Source organism: Pollachius pollachius, assembly GCF_949987615.1.
Source record: "Pollachius pollachius genome assembly, chromosome: 3".
In the NCBI taxonomy this organism is placed as follows: domain Eukaryota; kingdom Metazoa; phylum Chordata; class Actinopteri; order Gadiformes; family Gadidae; genus Pollachius; species Pollachius pollachius.
Genome location: NC_136936.1, coordinates 47,287,126 through 47,309,294, shown reverse-complemented (window position 1 = coordinate 47,309,294; position 22,169 = coordinate 47,287,126). Strand labels below are relative to the sequence as shown.

The 22,169-nt window shown below is 44.3% G+C and overlaps 1 protein-coding gene across 1 annotated transcript; it reads right to left on the bottom strand.

Moving 5' to 3' along the window:
• Window positions 1-18,206: 18,206 nt before the first annotated feature.
• On the bottom strand, window positions 18,207-21,421 carry LOC307072410 (histamine N-methyltransferase-like; the record flags this gene model as incomplete). Its single annotated transcript, XM_079731699.1, has 6 exons — window positions 18,207-18,697; window positions 19,124-19,217; window positions 19,693-19,823; window positions 19,996-20,103; window positions 20,706-20,758; window positions 21,285-21,421. 6 exons carry the CDS (start codon window positions 21,419-21,421, stop codon window positions 18,345-18,347), a joined length of 876 nt encoding a protein of 291 aa, XP_079587825.1. The 3' UTR covers window positions 18,207-18,344.
• Window positions 21,422-22,169: the final 748 nt, after the last annotated feature.

The following is a 22,169-nucleotide window of genomic DNA, read 5'->3' as shown; positions in this document are numbered from 1 at the left end:
TAAAAGACTCCGACCTGAAAAGCCTTCCCTAAAAGAAGGTGTAGTTTGATATTGAAGGAAGTAAAAAAGTCCATGTTAAATTTAACTATACAATTATAAATTATATAATTAAAAAAAATTATGTTATGGAAATATTGATAATGTGCAGATCTCATTTCCATTTTCAGGTAATATATTTCGATATTACGACATGTTAGGGTTGACCTATTGGTGACATCCTGTAGTATGCACATAGTCTATGCAAATCACCAAGTCCTATCTCAAGCAATTTCTGAAACAATCACCTTGCTTGACGACGGTTTACCTCCAGGGACAACGGTCATTATTTCCGGGGGTTTTCGGGAGCTGGAGAACAGGTATCGGGTCCAAGGCGTCCTCTTCCTTGTGGCGGTTATGGTTTACCGATGAGCTGCTTGAGACGCAACAATGGATTTGGAGTTGATCTATGACGTCTAATACCTGATTGTTTCCCAAGTAGCCAGTTTACACAGTTTTAAATGCAATTATTTTGTATGTCCAGGCAACATCTTGGCTAATCTCTAATAATAGCTATCAAAAGCTAAGAAAAAGTTAAAATGTTGTTAGATAATAATAGATAGGTTTGGAGGTTATTGCTCTCTAATCCAAACAATCCAAAGCCCACTCAAACGAATGCCCGAATGCTTCCGATGCCAAAATCTTGCCTCATTGCCAACAAATTATGCATCGTTGTGTAGATATCTGTGTATATTTAAAGTACATAGAAGCTGCCACGTTATTCAGCAAAGGCAATGAAGGAATAAATGGAAGCAGTGTTCTCACATGCTTCCAAGAGCAAGAGTTAAGATTAAAAACAATATCTTTTGTTTAAGAATCTTTGAAGAGGTGGAAGAGGCTCAAATTAGATTCAGTGTCTCTGCCTATTTACCTTGGATTTTAGTTTGATGAAGTTACTCACAAAATGTATTGAAATGACTCATGCTTCAGTGACATAATTGTTGCAAGAGTGGTCTCAAAGTGTGCCAATCTTGTTTGACTTGACGGCCAAAGGACAGACAACAGTGCTTCTCAAACCTCCCTGCTGTGACTTAATAATGCTGCAATTTAGAACCTCCTTCTCCTTTCTCTGTATCTAAAAAAGGATGCCATATTGGATAATAAGTTGTTACCTGGCAACCACATGGAGGTAGATTTGGGAGAAAAGGTCACGGGGTGAGCTGCCTTTCATTTTCTCCCAGAAGAAAAACAATCCAACACATCTCATTGGCTATTACGGAAAGGTTTGATGGAGTTTGTTGTTTTTTGTTTTTCTCAGCATGAAGCAGTACCTTTTAAAGACAGCGTTAAAATAGGGCTTTACGGCTGGAACACTTGGATAAACGTATTTCTGGGATGATTCGTGCTAGGGAACATGGGCGGTGCTACGGCACACCAGAGGTATCAATAGATACCGATGTGCATGGTGTCACGATACATCCAACATAATGCTGGTCAGTGCCTTCGTGGACTTCACAAGCGTCAGCTATAACAAACGGCTTGCTGATCATGCTAATGTCCGAATTTATTTATGTTTAATTAAGGAATGTAATGCACCAGAAAAGGTTTCATTTAGCGGGTCTGCACCGCAAATTGATTGTGTTCCTTGCTGAGGTAAATAAAGCAAGACATCAGCACACACGCCACTGCAGAACATAACACTGCTATCATAACGGAATTGAAGCAATGAATGGTGAAAGTCATTAGTTTAATGGGAAATTACTAAATAGAATTGTGCTTTAGGTGAATTTTTTGTTCAACGAACAAAACCCCCCCAACTTGCTAAATCCTTCTCAACAGAAGCAATTATTTCCCTGACTTAGTGTTTTTTGAAACTGTAGATGCATCACTGATAAAGGCCACACAAAGTCCCTTCTATAATCACAATAACAACAGTTAGACCCATGAATAGTGTGCCACTCCCATTTAACTCACAGAGCAGTTGAGAAACAATTGTGATAGCGAAGTGTTCCATTGTCGCGCTTTTCAAAGAGGACGCAGATGAAACTTAAAAAACTAATAATCTGATAGCTGAATTCCATCCGGTGTGAGAGGACAAAATGCAACGCAACAATTAAAGGAAAATAAAAAGCCAAATGGGAGAAGTTTCAATCAGATTATGAAGAGGAGGAAGAGGAGGAGGAGAGCTGGAGGTATATAGCTACTGACAGTGCACATAAAACTCCTCGGATACCTGCTTTGACTCTCCTTCCTGCCAGTCCTTTTCACAAAGAAGTTAATGATCCTGGCAACAAGATGAATCACCTCAGACAGTGCGCCGAGCAGCTCTGACAACTGAGCAGCGGCAGGCCTGACACCTGCAAGTACCAAAAGAAAGACTAATAGTCATGTCAGCTGCTACCTGTAGGAGTTGAGCTATGTCTGTCCGTGTGCGCGCGAGCGAGAGAGCTGGAGAGCGAGAGATAGGGCGCGAGAGAGAGACAGAGCGAGAGAGAGAGAGAGAGAGAGAGAGAGAGAGAGAGAGAGAGAGAGAGTGTGTGAGAGAGAGAGCGTGCGAGAGAGAGAGAGAGAGAGAGAGAGAGAGAGAGAGAGAGAGAGAGAGAGAGACTCCTGGCTGAAAGAAGAAGTGGAAAACAAACTCAGAGATGAGGCTTACTTGGACAACACTTTCTTTGTATTTCTTTGTATTCAGTTTTTTTGCAGGATGCACTCTTTGAAGCGGAAACGGGTATGGCTGTGTTTGGTCTGCATTAATGGACTGCGTCCAAAAAGGTATACACGAAAAAGGTATTATAACAATATTGAGGGGCACACGACCTAATGTTATATATAATCAATAGTATAAAAGAACAAAACAGCATCCAGAACATTAGCTTGACCCTTATTACCCAAGCCAGTCTGTAAAGCTTCTGATCAGCTTGATGCTTAAAGACACCGAGAGTGTCCCGTCACTGCTTCTTTCACAACGCCGTCCAGGCTGCATGTTAACAAGCCAATAACCCCTATGAAACATCTCCCAGAGCGTGAACATGGCGGGCTGTGGGCGTTATTCTCACGCTCTAAACACATGCGACAGCCCAGGGAGAGTCCTCTTCCCCACCCGGACCCCCATAAAACTGCCGCACGGACGGCGTGATAAACGATTCAAGGCCAGCTTTAGCCCCGAGGATGCTCTACTGAACCGTGCCCTGATCTATCATCCGGCCTTCCGATATTAATGATGAGGTCACAATGTTGAGGGTCACGGTATGGCTGATAAAAAGTGCAAAGCTCGCTATTTATTACGAGCCCCGACTTGACTGATCGTAACTCTCTGGGCCCCGTCGTTCATGACGTAGCGGCGGGGCGATATGGACAAGCCAAGGGGACGTTATTTTCATCCATATTCCCCTTGTCAAGACTGGGAGACACGCCGGTGTTTCTTCGTAAAGTGATGCCATGCGGGGATAATGTGGAACGAGTAAAAGGAGAGGAGGCTAAATGTGGGGCCGTCGCTCCGAGCCAACGCTTCGTTGGCTGCAGGCTGTCGTCGTCCAGCTATTAAAATGAAAAGAGGAAAAAAAAAAAAAAATGCTGTGATGGTGCAGCGATTTTTGGAATTTCCCCATTTAAAAAAGATTTGAGAATTGGAATGTTTCGTAATGTGAGTACACTTGGGAATAGAGCTATATGATATGTTATGGGTCAAAGCTAGCATTGTGTTGCCTTTTTCCCCTCTGTCGACACCCCTCGGTGAAACAAACAAAAACAATAACTTACTTACATCGTCGCACCCTCCTCTTGCTTTGGTCTGCAAGTTCCATCAGGACCATTGATTTGCGTAAGCATGGTTAAAGGTTTAGGTATTAGGTCAGACATGGATAGGTTTAGCTCAGTTTGCTGTCGATAAGCCTAGCATGAGGATATGATGAGAGCTACCGGCCCAAGATACATAGGGCGCATTTAGAGTGAAAACATCAAGGCTATAGGACAATATATTATCATCATGTATCGAGGTGACCCCGAGTTTCAGTTTCCTTCCCTTGTAAATCACCAGAACAAGGCGTTTACTAAAGGGCGTTACTTAGCTGCTAATGAAGGAGGTAGCGCATGGCAATCTCACAAGTCCGCTCTCATTTGTCTATCCGTGAATGTGAGTGGGTTCAACACATTAGGTTCATGACCAAACAGCCACCCTAGAAAGGCACGCCTTTTAAATAAACTGATATGCAGACCGGCTGTTGACCAGATATTGGTTAATGTATTGTTACATTGGTGCCAAAGCCCTCAAACACGATGTGGTCATTATGAGGCCTATGGTGAAAAATGAGTTATCGTAGGAAGGAGATTGTTACTCTTTGGAAGAAGATAACATCCCCATGACGGTATTAGATTTCTCCCTGTAACCCTAGGACTGTTTTTTTCTCGAATCTTTGCATTCTTTGAGGTTCTCCACACCCACACACACACATACACACACAAACACCTACGCACTAATAAGCCGTTTCCACCGAGTCCGTCATAAACGGTGGGATCCTCACCTAATCTCTATCCGCGGGCTTTACGAGCTCCACTAAATGACTCTCAAACATCACAGCAATCATTGTCCGTCTGGCCCGACCGGCGTTCCATCCCGCGCTCATCCCCTGGTCATGAGGGGGTAGCCGCCACGTTCACGCTTCATTTGACGCCACGACCAGCGGGAGAGGCGGACGGCGAGCGGGAGCCTCCTCCTTCTCCTCCGCCCGTTCCGTCGGACTTCCTGCGCTCCTTTGTATTCATTAGTAACCCAGTCACAGCGGCTCCGCGGACCGGAACCGGGCCCGGCGCCCCCCCCCCCCCCCCGGGGACCGTCACCAGTGAGCGCCCGTGCAGGTGGAGCGGGCGGGGAGACCTGCCACAGATCATTAACATGTCGGCCGGCAGGGGGGCGCGGCGCCGCCGTTTGTTCCCCCGCTCGGCGTCCCATCGTCTTGCCAATTAGCCCCGTCTGAATGGCTGATTATGGTTCCACGTCGACGCAACGCAAGGGGGTTTTGCGGACCCATTACGTCCTTGCGGACCGTCCTTGCGGACCGTCCTTGCGTCCACCGCAAGGGCCTGACGTGCGCCTCCCAAATATTGTAAAGGGCTGATTATGGTCCCACGTTCACGCTACGCAAGGAGGTTACGGACCCCTTACGTCCTTGCGGACCCTCCTACCCTCCGCAAGCGCCTGACGTGCTGCGCCTCCCACATTTTTTTAACTTCCGTCGAGGTGACGCAGCTGCAAGGGCTGTATTTGGTCCGCTTACTAAAACCCCATGCAGAACCATAAAGGTTCACGACTGCGTTGAATTGCTGCGTGGTCATGCGTTGCTTGAACATGGAACCCTAAACAGCCCTTAACCTTGCGTCGAGGCGACGCAGCAGCAAGGGCTGTGATTGGTCCGCTCACTAAAACCCGACGCAGAACCGAAACAGGTTCACGACTGCGTCGAAGCGTCTGCGTGGTCCTTGGGTTGCGTCGACATGGAAGCATAGTCAGGCCGGCGCGCTGCTCAGTGCGTCACCGTCGGAGTCACAGCGCTGGTGGGTCTCACTCCCATTGGAAGCTGTAGGTCATATCGCTGCACCTACGGCAACATGTTGTTCGGCGGGCCTGTCTGGAGTGCAGTGTTGTTATGGCAACCGTCTTCTATACAACGATAATAATGGGACATTTCCAGGGGCATGACAGAGGCCATGCCGAGCTGGCAAATAGCAGAAAGCTTTTTTGTTTTGAGTAAAAAAAGAAAAATCAGATTTTTCCTTCCTAATTACAAAGCCATAAAAGAAATCTCATGTTGCCATGTTCAATTTCATCTTAGATTCATTTTATTTTTTTACGAGCGCTGCTGAAACAAGGGGTGGGAACAACAGGAGACATTGCAGCACAGGACGATGGTGGGATACTACCTGGTGGACATTCAGTGTCAACCTTCATATTTACCAACAAATGTGGGCCCCCGGGCAACAGGCTCTACTGCAAATAAATCCAAAATGGCTATCCCGAGCAGAAGATTTCCTCCAGCCTAGAGAGGTTCATGCTTTTAGATTAAAAACGTGTGCTTCCAGAGCCATCTGGCTGGAGATGGGGTTGTGAGCGTGGCATGGAAGCCGGCCCCAATGCCACATCTTGGAACGGGCTATTGCTTTCCAAATGGCCCTAGGCTGAGCGTCCCTCCATGTATTTGTGCAATAGCATTAGCTTGTTTTTTTCCCCGCTCCCAACCCCCACACTTCAAAAACGCCCCTCCCTTTTGCCAAAGTTTAAAAAGTAATCTTTAACTGGGAGCATGGCATGTTTTTGATAAGGAGCGGTAACTAGGTCAAGGACTCCGGTAAAGTCATTGAGCGCTAATTAAAGTACTCAGCGATCTTGGTTTCAGACGGCCGCAGCTTCACCACACAAGCCTTGAGATATAAATCCGTTTCAGGATTTGGAGAGCCCATTGTTTCTCTTTCCTCATGAGTAAAATCATTTTCCTGCCATTCATTTTTTTTATTTTTCCGCAATTGGAAGCCAGGTCTGTAATTAAGGCAGCCTGGTTATTATCGAGCCACTTGAGGGAGCAGGGAGGAACTGCCAGTTCACCTATTACACAGTGTAAATTGTCAACTAATTTGAACCAAAGACAGCAGCTGAATGAAGAGGCCATTATAGCAGCCACTGGGAAGTATGCATTTGCGGAGTCCGTCATAATTACATAACAATAAAAGGTTTTATATTCATTTTATTTTTTTATACAAAGTGCTGCATGATCAAGAAAACAATTAGGGCTGTAGGAGTCAGAAAGACAAGGCTGAATAACTGAAGTCATTCTGCCTGGAAAAGATTTATGTTTAAATCCGGGCGTTACGCAATCATATTTGAAAGAATTAAGCAAAAAATAAGCAGAATATAAAAATGATCATGATAACAATTGTCATTGTGCTATAAAATTGTCATTGTGCTATGAAATATGACATTACATTTTAAATGAATGGATAGGTTGAGTCTTGGAGCTTTGCTTTTGTGTGTCACTTAGGTCATGGCTTAACATGAATACATAACATAATACATAATTAAGCCATGAATTCCCCTGGGACAAAACCGCAGAAGCAATTATGTTTCTCTGACGCATGTCATGTGCTCAACCCAACAATCGTTATGCTGCATGCCGAGAAAACACAGCATTCTGACTCAATAAGTCATTCAAATGAGTGAGTGACCGTGTTGTCCCATGGGACTAATGTTGCTTTCTTCAACGCATAATCTTTCGCCTTCCTCCGCCACCTTCAAGTGATGCAACTTTCTGTCCAATGCTCCTTTTGTTTCTGTAGTTCCGATATGAGCCACTAGCGTTGCATTTGTTGGTTTTTAATCTGCCTCTTTTGAGACTGAGGTCACCTTACTCTCTCTGTCGCTTTCTTTGTCTATCACATCCTCTCTCTCCCTTTCACTCCCTTTCCCTCTGTCTCTCTCTCCCCTGATTCATTCTCGCTCCATCCTATTTGGTCTTGGCTTGGTTCTGGGCAACATCGTCATCCGCCACACACACACACACACACACACACACACACACACACACACACACACACACACACACACACACACACACACACACACACACACACACACACACACACACACCCTCCCGACGACTACACACCTGCTGATACAGGAAACATATTCATTCGCTTTGGGAATTGAACATGATAGTATTTCTGAATAGTGTCTCTCGGCTGTGGAGCCTGAGGCGTCGTGAGCGTGCGGGGCTATGACCCTGAGATTAGTCACTTTTAGGAGCCCTGGATGTACGGCCGCCAGCTATTTCTGCCACGAGCTGATTTTCATATTGATGTGCGACGTCGGCCCCCATATTGGCTCATGCATCACCTGGGCGCCGCGGCTGTCAGGCTTCAGTGATAGCAAGTGAGGCGGACAATCCCCATGTTAATAAATAAGCGGTTTGGGAAGCATATGGCAAGCGCTGTGCGCTGCCGGAGCCTCCGGGGGGGGGCGTTCTCCGCGGCGCTTCACGCTTTATCACCATTTCACCCCGTTCTCAACGCACACATGACAGATTACATCGATCCATATCAATAGATCAATTTCTATAGACCTAGATGTATCGATCTATATCTATAGGCTATTTTTAAATAATGCATTTAGATATGCCTTACCCTTTTCGAACGAGTAAAGCAAGTGTTTTCATTTGTGGTTTTCATTGTTTGTCAATATCACTTAATTGTAACCGTCCCTTTGTTTCATCATTTTATTTTTTAGATAGCTTATTTTTTATTTTTCAAACTCTACTCAGTATTTTCAAAATTCTACTCAATCTTGGTTTGGTTGGCAAAGAAATGATCCAAAGACTGTGTATTCAGAGAGCCCATAAAGACTGAACTAAAGATGAACACCATCAGCGTTTAGTTTGACTCAAGGCTTTAAACAAGGTCACGTTCGAACACCCCCCACTACTTTAATTACAGTTACGCACTGTAATTGTTATCCATACTGCTCCATCTCAGCGCTTTGATTCTCTCCCCGGTACGGACCAATAGTCTGACCACAGTGGGGTCTACATCGGGGGTGGGGCGAGGGGGGGGGCAAGACATTATTCCCATTACGGAGTTATCCATGTCAGAGGATGCAGGGGGGAGAGAGAGAGGGAGAGAGAGAGAGGGGGAGAAAGAGACAGAGAATTACACGGTGCTGAGCGTTTACGTGTGTTACACAGAGGAAGACTAAGGAGAGATTATCCAGAGCCAGATGTGTCTCTCTCTCTGGGGGTGGCGGTTTGTGTGCGTGTGTATGTGTGTGTAACGGGGTTGGGGGGTGTCTGTTCGTGTGTGTGTATAGGGAGGGGGGGGGGGGGGGGTGTGTGTGTGTGTGTGTGCTTGTGCGTGTGTTTATAGGAGGGGGGTGTCTGTGTGTGTTTGTGTGCGTGTGTCCGTGTGTTTGTGTGTGTGTGTATGTATGTATGTGTACGGGGGGGCGTCTGTGTGTTCGTGCGTGTGCATGTGTGTGTGTGTACGGGGGGGGGTGTCTGTGTGTGTTTGTGCGTGTTTGTGTGCGTGTTTGTATGCGTGTATGCCGGGGTGTCTGTGTGTGTTTGTGCGTGTGTGTATAGGGAGGGGGGCTTGGTGTCTGTGTGCGGCGCCCTGCTGCTGGGAACAAATCTTTTGACGGGGGAGGCGCCAAGCGGCGACGGGCGCCATTCTGCGCTCCCGTCTGTGAAGTCTCCCCTGGCGCGCGTCCGGCTAAAGATCTGCAGCTTCCGGGAGCCGTCTCCCCCGTCTAATGTCGGCTGACACGTCGTCCGTCATGCTTTGGGCCGGCGTTTAGCGCGCTAATGCAGCATTAGCCTGCCTGTTTGTTCACACCGTCAACTGTCACGTCTGTTTACGCCCTCCTGTAAAGCCACGGCGCGGGGAATGTAAAACAGAGTATTTTTTTTGCAGCAAACCCACTGACACCCCCAACGACTGTTTATTATCACGAACGCGGGGTTTTGGAAAGCAACACAGGCCTTTTGCATGTTGGGGGGGGGGACAGGACGAAAGCACAAAAGACAAGTCACATTGGAGCGGAAACCGATAATATGTCAGTCAAGGCCTCCTGTTTTGTTGGCAATCGTCGCAGCGAAGAGAAGGAAAGGATGTGTGTGGGGGGGGGGGGGGGGGGATGACATTAGTATAATTGGGGGCCATGTGCGGCAGCGCCGTGGTCGCTCGTGCGTGAGCTATGGCTCTGTGTCTCTAAAGCCAAACAGGCCTCTTCTCCACTCGGTCCAGATTGCATTTTATTGAACCGCTACTCGTCAGCATTTTTTGGGGTAGCTGGTAAAATATAATTGTGTCATCCTTTATAAAGCAGTGTTGGGGTGACAGCCTGGCACAGGAGCTTCATTACTCTGCGTTGTATCGGGGGGTGTAGACGCGACCCCCCCACCCCTGATGAATACGCTCTCTGCGGACGAGGGTCAGAGTAAAACACACTCACGATGGGCGACTTGCTCCTTCGGATTGTACATGAATCATTTCAAATGAAAATCCATTCTGCTGACGAATTAGGCCTGGTCGCCATAATGGTTCAAGTCTGACCCTCATCAATACCCATATTGATCCGCGGGCGAGATCGAACGTTGGGAGCACCCAGCTGACAAAATGCTACATGCTAAAATATCTGATCACCAACAGGAGAAACGTTGTACTGAGGACAGAGGAAGTTGTTTATCATTTGTTCCTTTTTTCACGGTCAGGGAAGACCATTGATTTGAATGTTTAATGAAGACAGAGGCTCCGTTAACTGTTGCACAGGGAGGCCGTAACATTCACAGACATTTGGAGTTCTTATTTATATAAGCCGCTCTCTCTGTGTTCCACACACACACACACACACACACACACACACACACACACACACACACACACACACACACACACACACACACACACACAATCGATATCACCATTCTCCATCTCTCTTACAAATTTCACAAATGAGAAAACACAACTACTAAGATTTCTCGAGACGTCTTCCTTTGCAAACTCATTGGGGCAGTAAACAGGTGTCAGCACATTTCATTATGTGTATTTAGGGGCTTCTCCTTGTAGCAGTAAAACAAAAAAAGAACAAGTTGTATTGGACAATTTCGCCTGAGATTTCATTAGAGCGTCCTTAGCCCAGGGGAGGGGGGGGGGATCCTTATCAATGGTCGTTAAGACACAGCCTCCTCTCTGGGGATCCACTCTTCAAATACTGCACCAAAGTTACCCACTTCATTTCCAACGCACAATAAAGAGCGGCGTCCCCACGGGAGTGGTGTGTTTAAGACTCGACAAACGGCCGCGTGCGAGGAAAAAAACACACTTTAATGAAAGCTAAAAGCCCCGATACAAGTTGGTTAATCCACGGAACAATAATAAAAGCAGATTTGGGTGTGCAGTCTTTTTTCTTCCCTTTGGTCGAGCTGCGGATTAGATGCCAACAACAAAAACCCTGCCATTGTAATAACCTTTGGCTGGAATTGCTCTGTCATCATCGCAGCTCTTTTTCGCTGTACTCTGGTGCTACAATGCCTCTCAAAGCAGGCTGTGGCCACCGCGACACAGGAGGGCAGAATCTGACATTTGGGCACTCATCCTCTTAATGAAACGCCTCCAAGTTTGTTGTTGTATTAGTAAAGCTATTTGTGGGGTGATATTTAAAGAGAGACTTTCGACACCATCCTATTTTGATTTATTTGGCGTAAGGCATCCATTTCCGTTTCACCCTTCATTTGCACAAGAGGCGAGGGCTAGTCACATCCTAAAATGGCAAACAGCAACAGCTATAAACATGCAAGAAAACATTTCTGGGAGACAACTGTGGTTGTCCCCGGGCACCAAACATCACTGAGTGCCATTAGGGACGTTCCTACCCTTGGTCCCTTTCTGCTGGCGGACGGCGATGGCTTATGTATGCTAGAAAGAGAAAGGCTAAGGGCTAGCATAAAGGCACTCCTCCACAATATTATCACATTTTTCCATGCACAACTTTCGATCTTCAAAGGACAATTAAAGTAAATATACCCATACAGTAAATATCAAGTTATTTATAAACAATGTTTGAATAACGAAAAATGTGCTTTGCTGTCAGCTGTAGAGAAATCGTTGGAGGGAGGGGCAGGGGGGTATTTAGGTTAAGGACACTTTAGATATGTGAGGAACCACTCACATCAAAAGAGGGGTTGAAGAATTGAATCCCATCCTCCTTCAAAATACTGACCAATTGAAATTACCCAGGTGGAGAATAGAAGCTTGCGGTTCACTTAAGGCAAACTCCATTTAAAAGACAAGGGTCAAAAGCGTCACTTAATTACAGTGGTGGGCCCAAATCCATCCTTTTACTCATTGGAGTCCAATCACCCCAGATTGATTCTAGTCTACGTTTCTAGCCACGATACCTCCTGGACCTGGCCTCCAGCTAAATTCAAGCAGACAGAGATTGGGGGGTTGGGGATAGGGGTGGGGTACAGCTGGAGAGAGCAAGAGGGAGAGAGAGGCAAGAGAGAGCGAGAGCAAGAGATTTAATATACGCCAGAACAAATGACCCGCCCCTGAATCTGGACACAGCAGCGTTCCACCATCTTGTTTTCTTCTATTGCCTTTAATTGACACCGTCAACAAGATGAAGCCGGTGTCAAGCCGGGCCGGGGGCTCTATATAACAGCAGGTGCGGAGCGCTAATTCTCCCGAATAAAACAGGCCGGTCGCAGGCCAGGCATTTACGGCGCGGTTATCAGAGCCGTATTTCATCGCCTTGAGGCCCGCTCTGTCTATTCGAGTGTGCCTTATGTATTTAAAGGGTTGGTTTATGTGCTGCTTGGGTCTTGGCTATAGGTCCATACGTCCTGATGTGATAGGTGCTGCAGACAGGAGCTGTCCCCACTCAGAGGATCTAAGGGTAACAGAAGCCCGGAATGTGAACGCAGGGACTGATTTTGAAGGGAGGAGAGGTCTTCCTGTATCCTGTATATGCTATGGATATATCCACTGGAACTGGGTATTTTAGAAATGAGATAATGTGGATGGATGAGACATGAGATTAACTGTTGTACGTGGTATTTGGTGGTCGTTATGAGTTCTGGAGCGTGAAAGTAGTCCGACCATGATTTTAGAGACGCGATTGCTTAATGATGAATGAATTGTTTGTTCATTTGTTTTGAACATTGTGCAACTCACTTGTAATTAGCTTATGTTATTTTTTATTTTATATATGAAATCGAGGTTCATAACTATTCAGAAAATTAAACAAAAGCTCTTGTACAGTTAATTTTTTGAGTTGTATGCTACTCCGAGAACACTGACCACAGTTGGCCTGAAAAAGCAAACTTAACTGTTAACCAAGAAAGGAAATCCAAAGACCAAGTAGGAAAGTAGGAATAAGTAGAAAAGTGTGAGGTGTAAGGGCTTAATTAAGCAACGTTATGCTCAAAAAGGTCAAATGATTTAACAAACGTTTCGCATATCCTCCCAATTGGACTGCTGGAAACTGGACGTTTGATAGACATTAACCCTTGCCGGTTTGTTAGATCGAAGCAACCCATTTCATTTAATTCTCTACATAAATCAACCTTTCTCCAGGCTTTCAAAAAGAACGTCAGCCTGTATCGTCAGGGTTTAAAAACTCAAGACGACTCCTTCAGTTAATCTCAAGAGCAGGCTGAATATTGTACACATCTTCAGCCACGAGGTAAAGGCCTTCAGACCGAACCAGGAGTTGATCATTCTTGAAGAGCGCATCCCGGCAGCGGACTGCTTCTCGAAACTAAAGTTGATTATCTGGGTGACAAATGCGCCTGTCAGTTGGCGGTGCGAGGCGGAGCGTCTGCAAACACAACTAGTAAATGGAGGCTGAGCACGTGAGCAGGTGGGTGGGGGGTGGGGAGAAGCTGAACAGGGGCGGGGGGGGGACGGGGACGGGGACGGGGGACACTGACAAGAATATGGAGACTTAGCAAGTGAGCACCTGCAACCCCCCCCCCCCCCCCCCCCCCCCAACCGATGCGGGGGGGGGGGGGGGGGACACTGACAAGAATTTCTGATGAATTTCAATTACTGATCTATTAAGGCTAATGAGTTAAATTAGCAGCCGAAATACATTGGCAAGATAGCTTGGGACATGATTTAGTACATGTGCGACCAGAGCACTTTAGCAGCAAACAAGCCGTTTATGCCTGCGTTGTTTGGTGGGCTGCTGCCGGGTGCTCCTTTAGGGCTGTTTATATATTTCCATAGAAAGAAATTGGAGATCGAGAGTAGATTGAGAACGGTTGATGGAAGATTGAGAATATTGATAGAAGATTTAGAGTGGTACAATTGCCTACCGTTTCAGTAGACTACAAAGTTGCAGAACTCATTGCTTGCCTTGCTGCTGTTTTACGCAATGTCTTGCTTTCTTTTGATAAAACCACTGCTCCATCTAAAGGGGAGAGTGGCTTCATTACAGACTGAACACCCTTTCAACTCCCGAGCATTTAGCACCCCCTGCTGACTATAAACGGAGCATACCCTTTTCACAGAGGCCTCGTCATAGGACAGACACAGGTGTCGCCCATAACACTAATTAAGGGCTGCCCATTCTGAGTGCCATGGGTATTAACGAAGGGAGGATTAAAACACATTGACGACGCTTGTGCTTCGACACACATTAAAACGAAAAACCTAACCAATTAAATTCTACAAGTGTAATGATTGGCTTGCAATCCCCATGTGACCCAACACTGTAATGCTCCACTTTACATGTGAACGATCACATGAACGTTCAAAACGGAGGACATTTAGTTTTTTCACATTTCCCCATTATCGGCATGGAGTCTCTGATACTAATGGGTGTTCAACTTTTTTTTGTTTTGTTTTTCTCGATTGTATACACACAAAATATGGAACTATGCACACGATTCTGAAAACTTGAAGCTCATGTATCAACTACAAGACTCCAGACTGCTAAACTCGAAGCACAATTCCACTGTTTTCACATTTTTGCTAAACTCTAAGCACAAATCTCATTATTTGATATATATATCATTTAGCACACTTGGTTCACCTGGATCACACTGGCCTTCAAAACGCAACAAATAATTACCAATAAGTCTAACTCACTTCTCACCTGTTCAAACTCAACTGGCAAAACACTTCAATCATGTGTCAGAGCATTAAAGAGGACTCTGTGAGCTCTACTGTGTTGTAGATATGGTCCTTTGGCCTGATCAGGATTGGAGGTGGGATACAGACTGATTTACATGTAGATCTGTTTGACTTCATTTATATTCATATTTTAATTTTTTGTTGGCCTACGAAAAGCTTTTGATGCATCCAGTGCAGCTGAACATTTTACTGTATTACAGTAAAAATATATATTATTTGCTTTGTTACCTTTTTGTAATTGCACTTACTTGTACTTACTTACTGCAATGATGAAATCAGTGCATCCCCAAAAGAAAATTGAAACATTTTCTTACTGTAGTGTTTTTAATTTTACTTATCAGTGCAATTACTGTACTGTAATTTACCAAAATAGGTAACATTGGTGCATTGTCAGAACAATGTTGCAGCATCAACTATAGGTGTGCACAGTATGACTCTGGGAAGCTGGGATTGTGAGTTTAGCCCATTGGAGCTCATTGGATAGACAAATATGCATTGTATCCTATTGTGATACGATTGTTTCAATGCAATATTTATATGATATATTCACAGTATTGTATTACAATATGGCAACAGTCTTTATACTATATGTACCACCTAATTCCAGCTTTAAAAAAGAAAGCTATTTCTAAAATAGTGTATACATCGGAATATGTAACATAGCCTCATAAAGACAAAACATATGTAAATAGTATTTTGATGGAAGTGTTTTGAATTGATCACACCAGTGTTTAATTAATGCTAATGTTTTGAGAAGAATTTGTGTAGTTTTGACAAAATGATTAACTCTTCTCAAGTTTGTGTTTAGAGTTTTGAGAAATTGAGCTATAGTTTCAGAAAACGTGATTAAACGATTGAGAAAAACTGTAACGAGGTTGAAACCCCAACATGTGGGTTACATCTACTTTATGGCAATGTTTTCTCAACTCTTGACTCTTTTGGCTAGAATTATCACACTTTATTGATTCCCAGGCAGGCCAATTTGGTTGTTTACAGCAGCAGAAAGACATTTGAAAATAGAGATACCATGTATGCTTAAAAAAATAAATAGAAATAGATCACTAATAGAGATCAGCCTGTTTGAATTCCTTTTTTTCCAGACTGAAAACATTTGCCATAAAAGCTGTTCCTCGACTTTACAGACAACTTTTAACAACTTTACCTGGAGTGGTTAGGTTAACGCCACCTTTACGTGGACTGGTTAGGTTAACGCCACCTTAACCTGGAGTGGATAGGTTAACACTACCTTTACCTGTGGTGGTTAGGTTGACACCACCTTTACCTGGAGTGGTAAGGTTAACACCACCTTTACCTGTGGTGGTTAGGTTGACACCACCTTTACCTGGAGTGGTTAGGTTAACACCACTGCCCTTTACCATGAGTGGTAAGGTTACCTGGTTAGGTTAACACCACTGCCCTTTAACTGGAGTGGTAAGGTTACCTGGTTAGGTTAACACCCCTGCCAGTGCCCGTTACCTGGCGTGGTTCCCCGGGTAGCACTGTACTGGGACAGCCTTCTGATCCTGGGGATGGGTTGAATGCAGAGATCACATTTCATACGTTCAAAACTTGCAACGACAATAGAGCTGATTCTAATTCTCATTTTGGTACCTAAAGCTACAAGACCCATAATTAGTGTTACGAGGGACACCTGTGTTTTTCCTAGGATGAAGCCTCTGTTGAAAATGGTCAATAAAAGGAAAGACAGTGCTATATATTGACCACAACTCTAACACAAATTAGATATACAGTAGACTACAGATCGAGATATAATCACTGATTCAATGGTTAATGTTTAAATTGCATATTGCTCTGAATGGAATATTATAGACATACATACTTATTTAAAAGTATATAATGGGTTTAGGTCTTCTTCCGTCGATCCTAGGGATTTCAGAGGGTGTTGAACTTTAGCACGTCAAAGCAACGACCTCCTACTTGCAAGAGTGGTAATTGTAGTTAGGCTATAAAGCCACTAGATGGAGCTTTATCATTGCGCACTAGAATGAGTCCTTGATGTAGGCTTGTGGGGATGGGGACAACTTTTTTTTATCGAACTTAATTTACCATTTTTAGTAACCCTCCAATCTATTGAGGCCTGACTTCCCGAAGAGTGCAGCTTAACTCGCACATGCATAAACAAAACATGAAAAAAGGGGCCATGAAATGAACAAGCTAAGAGAATCATCTGAAGATTTTGTTAGATGAAGTCTTGTCGGCATTGTAGGATTTGGTGGAGACTAAGTAATATGATATGTACTATGTGACCCAAATGTTTTTTTTTATTCTGAGAACATACGATTTCTAAAACCACTATGGAAAAATAATTGTCTAAAAGCGATCTACAGCAATGAAAATTATTTTCTCTGAAGGTGATGACAATCCTATCTGACATATTGTGCATGGAAGTGGATTAAAAAAACATCTATTCTTTATTGGTGTGTGTTGATTAACACAACACACACACACACACACACACACACACACACACACACACACACACACACACACACACACACACACGCACACACACACACACACACGCACACACACACACAGGCCCGTTTCAAGGAATGGGGGTGGTGGTGGTGGGGGACAATTTGATAGAAAGACTAATCAGATTGTATTACAGTAACGTTTGTATATCATAACTATATATCAAATTGAAATAAACAGTTAAAAATGAATTTTTAATTTACTTTTCATATTACTATTCCCCCTTGCATAATTTAACATGTTAATTGAGCGGATTAATCAATCTATGCTATTCGGTTTCCCTCGGCAGGGTGTCGATACAGCTCTGGACGGCCGTGTGCTCCCCAGAATGTTTTTATATAAAACTGTTCCCTCTGTGGCAGTATCAATTTCACTGCTGTTTAATACCAACATGACTACGAACTCCAATGGCAGAAGTTACTCAGATACTCGGACAGAGTTTGGCCGATTCTAAAGAAAGAAGTAGTGTGGAGTGGTGCGCCCCCTAGCCGTCGTGCTGTCGCTCTGCTCTAGAGAGAAAGACCCTTCGTACCGTTTCAGAAGGACCGGGGGAAATGTGAAAGTGAACCTGAACTATGTAACATTACACAGGCTCTTTCCGCTACAAGGAGTAGCGTAGCCTTGCTCTCAGGAAATGATGTCTAAAAGAAGCCCAGTTCTACTGCTTTGTAGGCCACATTTAACGAGAGCCATTAAAAATAATCAGCTTCTGTTGAATTGTATTTATTGGTGCGCACTTGTTTGACTAACCCTACTCCGCCAGGTTTATAGTAGGCACACAACAGCGAGGGAGATGTGATGGAATTGAATGTACAGAACGACAGCATCTCATTGCATAGCATTCAAAATAAGCATGAAGACATTCTGATGTGGAATTGACAAACAAAGCATTTACTAGGCTATTTAGTGAAGGAAATTGTTAAGACTCAAGCAACTGAAGACTGGACATCAAAGGAAGCATATCAGATAAGGCAGTTTACTTATCAGTCAGATAAAAAGTTTTATTTTAGATAAGCGGAAGTAAGATATTAAAGTGAAATCTCTAATTCAATGTGCATCAAAATAGCCTCTGCAAATTCAGCAAGTAATCCCAACCAATCCTCAGAAACCGCTTTCCAGGGATAATCAATTTAGGTAACTTCATGCAAACAAACATGGCAAAGGTTATATTTCGTGTTTGTTTGAACTAACAGCCTTCAGGCGTGCACTAGTAGGCAGCTCAAGGTGCTGTTAAACATCACCTTTCCCTCCTTCTCAGTGCTGCACTTGCTCCTGAGCAGGTCCAGAATGCCTTTCCGTATCTCCGGGGTCAGGGACCGGTGAAAATGCTCTTGCTCCGTCATGAAGTCTAGCAGGAGTTCCCCCGGCTGACTGTTCAGGTCGAAGCAGTCTGTGATGTCATAGGCGTGGGGCACGACAAACTCTTCATACTTGAGACCCAAGTTGTCGAGGTGCACCCTGACGTCCCCGGCGGAGAGGTAGTCGGAGATGCTGTTGGTGCAGAGGGTCTTCCGGTAGGTCTTCCACAGGATGTCCCACCCACCGTTGGCTGGAGAAACAAGGGGTACACTGTCAAGCTGGGGATAACCATTGGTCATTTCGTAGAAGGTGCTGTAGGTAAGGTTCGAGAGTTGTAAACTCTTCACCAGATATCTGGAAGAAATACTTTATCGTCTGTCTGACCTGCTGATGCAAGACAATTTGAATATTAATTTTTCAGTAATCCATATTAATGTTAAGCCTATGCGTGGTAACTTTTTCGCTGCAGTCATAACTTTTTTGGGGAAGATTACTTTGAAACCATGAGACTACTAAGTTTCTAAAAGAATATTAATACCCGTCCATAGCAAGATTGTTAATCCGATGATCTTGTTTCTCTCAAATCAAATTTGGCAGGCGGAGAAAGGGGAGAGGAATTAATTTTCAGGAAGTGATGTCTGCAATGATTGGTTTGTTTCATATGCAGGTCACTGACCTGCTTCGTGAACAATCAGAATCCTGCCGTTGGTCTTCAGCAGGCTGTGGAAGAACTTGAGAGTGGCGGCGTAGTCGTCCACATAATACAGCATCTGAAAAGTGTTTGATTCAAATGTAACACTCGAACCCCATTGGTTTACTCGTTTGGCTGGCTGTGAATATGCAATAATAATAATACTATGTAACAGCAGAGTCATGTAAAAGTAATTGAAAATGTTATCAACAATATTTTCTGACTATGCGATTTTAAAATTATACATTAATATAAATAAATAGGCCTCATTCTACTACTAGGTACTACTCTGTGTGAGGCTGCACCCCTGTTGGCATTGGGCCATCGACGCCCACAGGATACACCCGCCATCACCAGACACACTCAGAGAGAGATCTGACATGTCAGGAGGTAACCCCTGTTCTGCCTGCAAGACTTCTTCCATTTTTGCAACAAACAGATATTAACAACGTCTCCCGGTGTCCTGGTGATCTGTGGGGCCCACTGAAGGCGGATTGGGGGCACCTAGGTGCTGTGTGGGTGCGTCAGGGTCGGGGGCAGCAAAGTGTTGACACCTGAATCATGTGTATGAGGTCAAATTTCTTGATGTCCTTCTTCGTGGTGACTTTCTTCTCGTACTCTACAGTGGTCATGGTGTGCCACTCAAATGGGACGCCCTTGAGACTTGGAGTCTTCGCCACCAGATCTAGAAGACATAAAAATAGTAAATAACCGAACTATAGTCTGTCAAATAAATAGCACACGTGCGTTTCATATCACGGTGTAAGTTAGCTAAATAGCAATTATTGAACATTTCGTTAAAATCCATGAATGATGCAAAAAAATTTGAATGTAAAACTTGTATCACTTCGCTGTACCTTGGAAGTTCTTGGTGAGATCAGCACTGGGTTCAACCACCTCAGCGCTGATGGGAAGAGAGGGGAGCACCGACTGTAGTGTCTTCAGGATGTGGACATCGATCTCCCCTGAAATACAGCGCTCAGAACATTTTCATCTGGCGAAATTGTTGCTATGAGCATCCCAAAAATTCTATATCAACAAATGCCCGCGCACACACACACACACACACACACACACACACACACACACACACACACACACACACACACACACACACACACACACACACACACACACACACACACCACACTATTGTATCCTCCTCCCACATGTTTTTTATCCCATGTGTTTCCTTACTATAAACTAAAAACATGGGGCTTGTTCAAGAATGTTATCTTTCATGGTCCTCACTAGCGAGTTTGTGAGTGTGATTAGCCATTACAAGGCGTTTCCGAATCTGCCCTGCGGCCAGCAGGAGTGTCCATCCAGATGTGTACTAGATAGATCTGCCCACCAGCCTACCCATTAACTCTGGCAACTTGTACGGGCTTGCAATGGTAAAGCACAAACACACCTGGTGGTAAAACATGGGCCTCTTAATATTACAAACCAAGCTAGAGTAATAATGCATTTTGTTTGTGTAGAGCTTGAGACATCATTTTACATCCATAAAAGGTCCATACATCCAGAGCCACTGTGTAAGAGTGTAATAAATGACGCCGCTGACCTCCCCCGCTGCCAAGCCCAAGGACTTCCAGCTGACTTTTACCAGAGCCGATTCTGAGTACAACAAAGAGAAGAGAGGCTTTAGTTTAGTCCTCCAGTGCATCATGAGAAAGAAACACACGTACGTGAGTGCAATGTATCATGACAGACGGACCGAATGGAAGTCACAAATGATTAACTCAAACGTATTGTGTAAATCGTTTTGCATTTGAGAGGTTGCACTATATGCCGATCAGTCCTACAACGCAGTTCCTTCCACAGTATGGCTATAGTGCTGATACTGCTGAACACTGATTATGTTGAAAGACAAGGAACACATACCTTGTATTAGTCATAGTCAGCAATTTTTTGCTTTTCATGTTATTTCATAATGAAATTAAATGCAACACCTCTAAGCAATACCTCATGTCGATTCATTTTCCTCATGTATTTTTGTTATTATATAATGTCTTATCTTCTTTCAATGTAGAATTGAAATGAACCGCAGCAATCCGATCCGTACTTGCAGAACTCCATGAATGTGAAAACAGGGGGAAAAAAATCAAAAAAGAACTCCAAAGGAAAACAGATTTGGGCGTACCTTTTGGATTCCTCAGGCAGCACTTTGGTCACACAGCTGCACACGGCCGCCTGCTCTCCAGAGACCTTCAGGTAGTTCTGGAAGCGCTGCAGGTAGCTCCCTGCATAGCCGGCCTCGGAGGTTTCCGTGGAGCTCATCCTGATGCCGGCCCGCCAAGTTGGTCAAAACACACAACACACACATTGAACAACCACAGCCAACACGTATGGACCCGGTCCAATTATCAATCAGCGGTCAGCGAGCATACAAAACGGCACAAAACAACCGAAACAGCAGCAAGGAGGCAACAACCCTTAGCAACGGATGGAGTCATTTGGAATGAAGTTAGACCTTGTGTGTGCAGAGAGAAGTCCCTGTACGGAGCCTGACCGAGCTGAAAGGTTGGAAAAGCACACCTGTCGCTTGGTTGTCCTTCTGCACCAGACGGTTTCAGAGTAGCATGTAGTTCAAAAAAACGATACACAGCTGCCAGGCAAACTGAAGCTCAAGCAAACCAAGTATGTCACAATATTAGTTACACAGTTGTTATGTAATCACATATATGTCCTGACCTCACCCCAAATTAAAGTCACAAGTAGCGTTTTTACTTAATCTTAAATAACATGTTTCCTGGCATAGACAGTTCTCAAAAAACATAATATGTGAACGATAGATAATTCAATCCTTTGATATACATGAATGCAAGACTATGATTATTAAGTGGACATTTATAGAAGACCTCTAGTAACCAGCATGTAGCCACTGTCTGTGAGGTTTAGGTAGGCCTATTACGACTGGCATATGCTAAATTGTTAGAATACAATTAAATAATTTCTGTCAAGTTTATTTTTAATCTATGGTTTATATTAGTTTGGATACGATTTGATTTGCATTGATTATATGAGT